The sequence below is a fragment of the Saimiri boliviensis genome, chromosome 2 (genome assembly GCF_048565385.1).
Source record: "Saimiri boliviensis isolate mSaiBol1 chromosome 2, mSaiBol1.pri, whole genome shotgun sequence".
Classification (NCBI taxonomy): Eukaryota; Metazoa; Chordata; class Mammalia; order Primates; family Cebidae; genus Saimiri; species Saimiri boliviensis.
Genome location: NC_133450.1, coordinates 142998938 through 143008458, shown reverse-complemented (window position 1 = coordinate 143008458; position 9521 = coordinate 142998938). Strand labels below are relative to the sequence as shown.

General features: G+C 52.7%; 1 protein-coding gene across 1 annotated transcript in view; it reads right to left on the bottom strand.

Annotated features, from left to right (window-relative positions):
• Positions 1-1218: 1218 nt before the first annotated feature.
• The window catches only part of MED27 (mediator complex subunit 27), a 218977-nt gene continuing 210674 nt past the window's right edge, over positions 1219-9521 (bottom strand). The window contains exons 7-8 of the mRNA XM_003920888.3: positions 4205-4282; positions 1219-1805 (exon numbers count right to left, since the gene is read on the bottom strand). Of these exons, the coding sequence (XP_003920937.1) occupies positions 1671-1805; positions 4205-4282 (213 nt within the window). The 3' untranslated portion in view covers positions 1219-1670. The remainder of the gene's footprint in view (positions 1806-4204; positions 4283-9521) is intronic.

Sequence of the window (9521 nt, the reverse complement as noted above, 5' to 3'; positions counted from 1 at the left end):
CTGCCCTATGTGCCTCTCCCACCTCCCCAAGAGGGGCATCAAAAGCACGGCCATTTCTCCTGGGCAGAGGCCTTAGGCGCTAGCACATGTGACGGTCACCTGGAGGCTGCTCAAGATCGGGCTGCTGGACCCCACCCCAAAGCATGTGTAATTCTTTTTTCTTGAGAGGGATCTTGCTCTGTTTCCCAGGCTGGAATGCAGAGGTGTAGCCTTGACCTCCCATGCTCAAGTGATCCTCCCACCTCAGCCTCCAGAGTAGCTGGGTCTACAGTCACACGCAGCCATGCCTGGCTTTTTTTTTTTTTTTTGGCATTTTGTTGGTAGAGATGGGGCTTTACCATGTTGCCCAGGCTGGTCTGGACCTCTGTCAAGCAATCCACCTGTCTTGGCCTTCCAAAGTACTGGCATTACAGGTGTGAGCCACCACGCCCACCTGAGGATGTGCATTTCTGATGAGCCCCCACGGTGGCAGGGTTGCGGGCGGAAGGACTCCGCGTGGGCAGGCACTGTCCTGGAGCCCTTGGCACTAAACCCTCTTCATTCTCTGGCTCTTTTCAGCCAGGGGTGGGGGAAACGCTGGGAGGTACCAGAAGCCAGGGAGGACCCACTGGTTCTTTTGGACATCTCAGAAGGTATCGTCTCTCTTGACGCTTTGTTCATGGCAAAACGAACATTGTTCTAGTGTGGGCCTGGCCAGGTGTGCTCTGGGCGAAGCTCCCACCCTCCTCAAGCCCTTTGCCAGTTTAACGATCTTCACAGAAACAGGTTATGGCTTTAAAAGTTGGTGCTGAGGCACTGAACGAACTCGGGAGATGGGGCTGGGACCGAATCACAGTAATATTTGGGGCAAAACCTGGGCGAACAAGCCGACGCCCCTTCGGGTCCTGCTCGCATGCGTCTGGCTGGCTAACTCGGGCGGGTTCCTTTCCCTCTGGGGTGTGCGTGTGACTGGTTTAGTAAAAAGAAACTTCTGCGTGATCTTTTTGTCAAAAAGAATCATCCATCTTTCAAGCCATCACAACATCTCTGAATTGGAGGATCTGCCAGCGCTGCCCTCTCCCCTGAGAGCAGGACGAGGGCAGGACAGGCTCCAGAAGAACAACCCTGTAAACGGGACATGCTGGTTTCTGTTTCTTCAAAAGGCCCAGGCCCATTACGCGTTCATGAACTGAATGTGTTCTTTCTTACAAGGTGCTATACGAAGCAGGAGACAAAGCCTTGTTCATGGTACAAAAGCTTTATTGCTTACAAAAATAGGTTACCAAACCCCAAAAGCCACAAAACAACTGTGCATGACAATACCTATAAACACAAGGGCTGGTTCCAGTAACAGTCACAAAACGACGGACAGGCATCGCCCGGGAGGTCGACTCACCTGCACTGCCCGCGCACACGAACGAGGAGCATGCTGCTCAGCTTCCTTCTACCAGGTTCTGTAAACATCTTCTTGGCCTTCAGTCCACTGGCTAGTGGGAGGAATTAGTCCCATCAGTCACAGAGAGGGGTCTGCTCTTCAGGAGGTTCAGCTGCAGCACTCATGCCGCTGTTTCATGAAAGGGAGGAGCGGCTGTACTGATTTGGGCAGTGAGGAATCACCTGAGCCTTCCGTGGGCTTTCTGCGGGTCTGGGGAGGTGCCGGGTGGGGTCTGAGGCTGCAGCCAGGGTGGGGGCTACTGCCGGCAGGTGTCGTGGAAGGCTTCAAGGGTTCGGAAATCCCTCCATGTCGGGGGAAGGCCGTCCTGCAGAAACTTCCCGCAGCGCTGGCATGGGGCCTGGAACAGCTTTATGTAACTCCTTAACCAGGTCTGAAAAGGGAAACGAGGAGAGAAGTGACAGGATGGGATACGGGTGCTCCCACAGTCCTCCTTCCAATCAAGCCTAATGACCCAGACAGCTGAAGCTGGCCGTGGCCCCAGAAGATGCCCCGTGACTTCACTGAGAGCAGCAGGCGGAACCCACAAGGTCACCTGACCGCTGGTGTTCACTTGTGAGGCTGGCTTGCCCCTCCCAGTTGAGGGAGTTTTAAAAATAGAAAGCCCTACTCTCAAAAGCAGGAAGGGCTCCCTGGAGTCCCCGTGAATCACCGAGCAGCCCGAAGGTCTGGGGATCAGCACCCTACTTTCGCTTTCTAGGTCCCGTGTCTTCTGAATGTCGGTATCCATCTCTTCTCCTTGCCCACCACTGAGAGGTGGCTGTGGATGTGAGCTAAGGAAGCCCTGGAACCGATGACAATTGCAGAGTTCTCCACTGAGGTCAACATGCCTTCTAGCTAATGTGATTTCAAAGGTCGTCACTCACTGTCATAGTGTGGCCTAACACACGGGGGGGATGGGCGGGGACAGCCCTGGTGCCTCCAAATAACATCATCAACAGCAAACCCACACTTGAGTGGTTCAGAGTGCAGAGCTTTCCTGGGCATCATACATAAGGATGAGCCTCCCGTAACTCAATTCTCAAACTCAAGGAGATTCACTACCAAAGAAAAAATACCCAAACCCCACAACAGCAGGCGAGCAAGTTCTCGCTGTGAAAGGGGCACATGGATCTCGTCATTCAATGTCCTCCTGAATTATGTCGATAAGAGAAAATTGTTATTTGAAGAGGTCGGCCGAGCTTATTAACACAACACCTTCCATCTTCACCACAGCTGCCTTCATGGTGACAGGGCACGGCCCATCAATTCCAGCCCCATTTCCAAAGGCCAGGTGTTTGGGAGTTTTGGCAATAAATACAAAGTCAAGAGGTCATTTAGTTAAACTATCTATTTTTCCCTAAGTGGAAGAAGTTCTGTCTCTGCCACAGATAGTACTCATGTCTGTGCCTCAAATAAATCAATCAACAGATACTTATTAATTAGCTGGTGTGGGCTGAGCACAGTGCTGGGTGCTGTGACAGATGTAAGGGTTCTCTCTCTCTCTCTCTTTTTTTTTTTAAAAGAGATCAGATCTTGCTCTGATACCCAGGCTGGAGTGCAGTCATGCAAACATAGCTTGCCGTAACCTCGAACTCCTGGGCTCAAGCGATCCTCCTGCTTCAGCCTTCAGAGTGGAGTCACTGGGATTCAAACCTTCCCTAAATCCCAAAGTCAGTTACCAAACGGAAAGTGGTTCAAAAGCAAGTCTTTGTGTGTATCGGAAATTGGAGATCTTGCTGAAGATGGCTAAAGGAATCGTTCCCTGGACACACAGAAGGACCACTCATGGGGAGGTCTGAGCACCTGGCTGTGCTGTGCCCAAACTGCCACCACCATGGAGCCAATCAATGCACCAGGGCTGTGTCGCCCGAGGAAGGAACTACAGGCTCTCTGAGCAGTGTGATGGTCGGTGCCCATGTGATCGGATGAACTGTGAGCCATACCCCATTCAGCTGTCAATACTGACTGGCCTTGCTAACAGGTAAGTCTTTGGAGTGAGTTCTCTAACTGGCAGACTTTCTAGCATGAAGGAAACAGGGAGTCCAAGCTGCGGTGGCTGATGGGGCCTGCTGGCATGAGAGCATGCAGCCGTTTGAGCCTGATGGTAAAACAGCTGGCTACGTCTGTCAAGGACGTGGGAGACATGGTGTTAGCCCTACTTAGGCCAACTGGTGGCTGTGTGATAAATGCTGATAAACTTGCCCCGGGGGGCAGGGAAAGCCCTGACTTGTAGTGTTTGCTGATTTCCGTGGTGTCAACACTCCCATCAAGTTTGATTTCAAACTAGCAGTGGGTGAAGAACTGCCCGCAAGATCCTGAACGGGAAGTGGCAGGAGCTGGCTCCAGAACATCGCGGGCATGGCTGCCCTGGGGCTGCTCCCATCTCGAGCTTCAACTCTTAAAATGGAAGGGGTAAATGTCTTGGGGAACTGCATGATTCGTTAACTCATTGCTACATGCTCTGCACCAACCACAGGGCCTGGCCCAGATTAGGAGCTCAATGAAGTATCTGTGGACTCAGTCAATGCTGGGAACTATTTTGGAAGATCATTGCTGAAACCAGCACTTTTCCAGCAAAGAAAGAAGGCACCAGTGAATGAAGCTGGAAGTGGTTTCTCCCAGGGCCTTCCCAGTTTAAAGAAAGCAGCAGTTTCAAACTGGCAGCCCCATCTCCCACCGGGAGGCCTCCAAGTCTGAAGAGGCAACAGCTCCCTTCACACTGCCTGTTCTCACTTGAAGAGAGCCAAGGAGATCTCTTCAACAGGAGATCTGACTCTTGAGGCCACTTACCATGAAGGATCTGACCACGACATCCGGCATCTGGGGCAGCTGGTAGTGGAGCAGGGCAGTGGTGGCGTGGTCTGTCACCTGAGAGGGAAGGACAATGACGAGTTAGCATCCACTCCGAGCTGGCAGAGAGAAAACAAGCAGGACAAACGCACGCCTTCTGTGTGAAAACAGATCTGAGCATCTCGTGGACAAAAGGGCATCTAAAATAAAATCTCAGTAGAAAAATGAGTTAGCAGCGTTGCGGACCCAGAAGAGGCATGCTGTCGGCAGACGGGAAGCAGGCCTGAAGGCAGGAGGGGTATGGACGATTCCAGCAGCGGAAAACCTAGCCAGGCTGGAGCACTGGGAGAGGGAGTGGCCAGAGGCCAGTGGGGGCCAATTCCCGGGGGGATCCCAAGCCTCCCTGCACAGCGAGACATGGCACACACAGCACATGTGCCACGAAGCACTTCAGCCCCGCGCGCACGCTTCCTCTTCCTCCCGGAAAGGTTTTCCCGACAGGGCAATCGGTCTCTTTTCATTTCCTTGAATTCTCATTCTGTCACTATTTGTAGCCGCCCAGGCTCTATGGTGGGGAGCCTGGCCGTTTCTGAGGTTGTTCCCTTGGGCCTCACAGTTGCTAGGATAGCCCTTCGGAGGAGCCCCTCGAATCTGGTGTGGCCCCTCACCAGCTCTCTGAAGGCTGTGGCCTGTGGTCAGCACCCTAGGGGTTTGTGCCTGTTGTCTCCTGACTCCTCAGGAGAGATTTATCAGCGAGGGCCAAGGGAAAGGCCGCTTGAGAGCCAGTGAAGGCATCAGGTGACCAGATGGACGGAGAGCAGGGTCTAAGCTCTGGCACCCCCCAGCCCCAACCCTGATCCGGCTACTTATCCTCCCCGTCTCCAAGCTCCTTCCCAGAAGCCAAGAGACTGGCTGGAGAGCCCTGGTGGTTCTGAAGCTGGATGATGCCGTGAATTGCTAATGCCTGCCATCAATCAGCAAATGAGTAGATTATACTAATTTGATAGTCATGTTCAAAGTAATGGTTTACATGATTGTCCTCATTAGGGATTCTTGACATGGCACATGTCATCATTAAAAACCAAACAGGCCAGTGCAGTGCCTCCTGCCTGTAATCCCAGACCTTTAGGAGGCTGAGGCGGGTGGATCATTTGAGCCCAGGAGTTCAAGACCATCCTGGGCATCAGAGTAAGACCCTACCTCTATAAAAAACACAAAAAATTCGCTGGCTGTGGTGCCACAGAGCTATAGTCCCTGCTTCTCAGGAGGCTGAGGTGGGAGGATCATCTGAGCCTGGGAAGTCGAGGCTACAGTGAAAAGTGAGTGTGCCACTGTACTCCAGCCTGGGCAACAGAGACGTCTCAAACAAAACAAAACGGAAAACCACATCTAAAGAGTAAAACCCAAAAAACTCCAGAGAAAGTCCTTAGCTTTGAGAACACAGGTCTAATTTGTGTAGGCGGGTCCATCTTCTAGCCCCCACAACACTGTGTATGCCGATGAACGCCGGGCAGGTGGAGACCAGAAGTGCTGGTCCGGGCCCCGCACGGTGAGCTGCAAATGACCTGGAATTAGTCCAGCTGTGTCTCCACAACCGCAGCTGGAGAGGCTGCCCCACAAAAAAGCGTGAGGACACGGACTCTGCAGACAGGCAAGCCGGGGCCTGGCTCCCTGGCCTCTTACGGAGCCTCTCTAAGCCTCAGTTTCCTGCTCCATAAAATAGAGATTGTACTACATACTGCAAAAGGCTGGTGAGAGGCCTGAGCGAGGCCAGGTGTGGGAAGCACTCACTCTCCAGCGATGCCACCAGCCTCGCCTGCCTGTTCTCTGCCTGGGCCCTGGACTTGTCCTATTTCCCACTGGACTTTCACGGCCTGCCTGATGGCTGCTGAACACCAGACAGATCAACAGCTCCTCGGGGCAGGGATCATGTCCGCCTGATTCGTGCTGCATCCCCAAGGCCTAGGATATCACCCTTGCATACAGCAGGTGCTAAATACATAGTTGTTGAATAAAGAAGTAAACTTAAAAACGCCCACTCCCCGAAGGCCGCGTACCGTAAACACCTGCACTTTCTTGCAAACACATCAACAGTTCATGTAGCCAACATGGCTGAGAAATTCTTATCCAAGTGGCTTTCAAGATAAATGGTACTTATTCCTTTGAGTGCCAAGACTGCTTTTATTTTAAGCATTTTTGACAGACAGCTTTCTAAAATGAGCAATGCTTTTTTTTTTTTTTTTAAACAGTAGTAATGATAACTTTGCAAAATGACTGGTGGTAATTGGCGGAGAGAAATCAACGGCTATGAAATGCAGCAAAGCAAACTGGGCTCAAATGGCCCCTGAACTTGAACACTTGGTTCTTGCCCATCTAGCTCCCTTGCTAAGAAAACCGGTGAAAGTGTCATTTTATGGGCTGACAAGAGGTTTTTTTGCAATTATACTTGCCATTGCAGAAGAAACAATGTTTGTGGAGAATTCTTTCTCCTGACCCTACCATTGATTTTAAAAATGTCTCCAGTGAAGCCCCTGTTGGAATGGCCCGGGCAGCAGGGCTGGCTTTGTTTGCTCTGGGCCTTCTGCTCTGCAGCTCTGGGTGTGACACCCTCCCTTGATGGGGACACCCGTCCCTGGGAGGCCCCTGGGGTGAGGCCACCTACATCCACTTTGGCCCTTCAGCAGCCACGTGCAGGCAGAGAGGCTTTGGCTGGCCGCACTTTTGCTTCTTTCGTTTTCACATTTTTAAACACAAATGACCAACACTTAAAATTCGGGAAACTTTACCTGTTGTGCCCAGCTCTTCTCGAAGCATCAGAGGATATGGGGACTGTCTCACAGGTTACTGTGAAGATTAAACGGGCCCAGCTTCTTCTCATCTCTGTGACTGTGACGTTGGCACAGCAGCTGCAGCTGATGAGGGGCGGTGACACATGCAGTTTGCCCGAGCACCCCAGGGTCTCAGATCCAGCCTGCTCCCCTCATCAGGGGACCTGCCTGGCCCCTGTGGCCTTTGGAGTTTACAGCCTCTAACCAAACCAACAAGACCCTGTGCCCAGGTACCTGTGGGTACCTGGACGGGTTTCCTCATCTTTATTTGAGCTCATCTTCCCTGGCCTCACAGATCTGTGTCCATCTCTTCCCTTCCTTAGCTGACCTCTGGACTTGGCCTCCTCTGGTTGAACTTGAGTTCTCCAAGTATTCTGAGACAAACCTAGTTTTGATAACTGCAAGGTGCTATCTCCAGGCAAGGCATTGTGTGAATTACAGGAACATCTCAAGTGACCTTCCAGAACTGTTCCTTCTCCAGTGTTTTTGCTAAATGGTCCTTAACCCAGAGGTCCAAGCCAGAAACCCAGGCCCCGCCCCTGCCTCATACTCAAGCAGCCTCGTGGTTCCGTTATTTAGCTCAAATCCTTCTACTTCCTCCCACCTTGCCTGCCTCAACACGGCTCCGAGGGAACACCCAGCAGCAGAGGGGAGAGTGTGTGCTCATCCCTCCAGCAGCGCAGGCTTGGGCAGGGACTTCACCTTCATTAGCTGCTGTTTTCCCATCTGGAAAATGGGGACAATGACAAAGGGTGCCCACCACAGGGGATGACTGTGAGGATGAAGGTGTGCAGAAGTGAGTGCTGGCCAGAAAGCAGGAGTGACGCCATCACTCACCTAGAAACCCAGCTGTGTCACTCCCCCACTTAAAACCCTCTTACAGCTTCCCCTGCACTCAGGATGAAATTTGAACTGGTGAAGGGACGTGTGAAACCCTGCAGTACCCGGTTTCCGCCTCCTCTCCCTGGGTGCCTCAGTTCCCCGAGTCCTTCCCTTGGCATGGACCTCTCCTTTTCCCTGCCCTCCTTCTCGTGTTGAGGGAAGCCCCCCAGACTCCCCGATGGGCTTGTGTCCTTGCCTGGCTCTTTTCCCCATCTCACTCCTCATACTAGAACTTTGTATTTTCTGCCATGTTTGTTTAGTGTCAATTTCCCTACCTCGAGCCCATGTCTGTCTAGTGCCTGACATGGAGGTTCTCAGTATATGTGCACATGGAGAGAAGGACCCCTACTCTGACTCTCTGTGGGGAGAGTGGCTCAGATGAGGTGGGTGGAGCCAGGGGCCTGGAAGGGGTGGGGACTGGGGGACAGGAGCTGAGGACATGGGCTCTGATCTACCTCCAAGGTGCTGGAGCATCTTGGACTTGTCCTCTGTGGTAGAAGCCACCAATGGTCACTTGTCTGCTTCTCCTCTGCTTCCTGGGTGCACTGGAAGACTTTCTGGTTTCACAGTTAGTTATGCTGGACGCCATGGACGGCTCTGGCTGCCCCATTGGAAGTGGATAATGTGTGCTGCTGCCCCGGGAGGCTGTGAGGGGCGAGTGTGGATTCCCCAGACTCGCTCTCTTCCCCTCTTCCCCTGCGACCTCGGAAGCCACACACTAAGACGGTGGAGTCACCAGAGGGTGGAGTCGTGTTTTGCCTGGGTCCTTGAGTGACACAGACCTGTCACAACTCAGGATGGACATGCAACGTGAGGAAATGGGCTTGAGTCAGGTGGGACTACAGGAGGTTCGTCGCTGCGGCATTCTTCTGCTCTCTCCAGACCAATATGCCTTTCTTGGATATTCACTGCACATCCAGAAAAATGGGCCGTAGCGCTGGCCAGGTCTCCCAAGCCCGTTACAGTGGTGGTTCAACGAGTTCCAGCTGTGGCCAAGGAGCTCTCCCCTTGAAAGTGCTGCTGCCAGCATCTAGGAGTTTGTTAGAAATCTGCCTTCTTGGCCGGGCGTGGTGGCTCATGCCTGTAATCCCAGCACTTTGGGAGGCTGAGGCAGCTGGACCACCTGAGGTCGGGAGTTTTGACCAACATGGGGAAACCTCGTCTCTACTAAAAATACAAAATTAGCCAGGGTTGATGGCGCATGCCTGTAGTCATAGCTACTAGGGAAGCTAAGGCAGGAGAATCACCTGAACCTGGGAGGCGGAGGTTGCGATGAGCTGAGATGGCACCAGTGCACTCCAGCCTGGGCAAAAGAAGGGAAACTCTGTCTCCAAAAAAAAAAAAAAAAAAAAAGAAGAAGAAATGTGCCTTCTTGGGCTCCTCTCTAGACACAGCATTGGAATCTCCAGAGTGGGGCCCAGACACTAAGCCAGCTGCTCCAGGCTATTCCTAGGGATGCTAAAATGCACGAGAAGGTGATGCCAGTGAGCACACAACCACCTGGGATACTGTCAGATTCCCATCTGGGAGCTCAGGGATGGGAGAGGCGGAGGGTCGGCATTGCCAGCTGACTCCCAGAGGTGCCCACACTGCTGGTTAGGGACTGG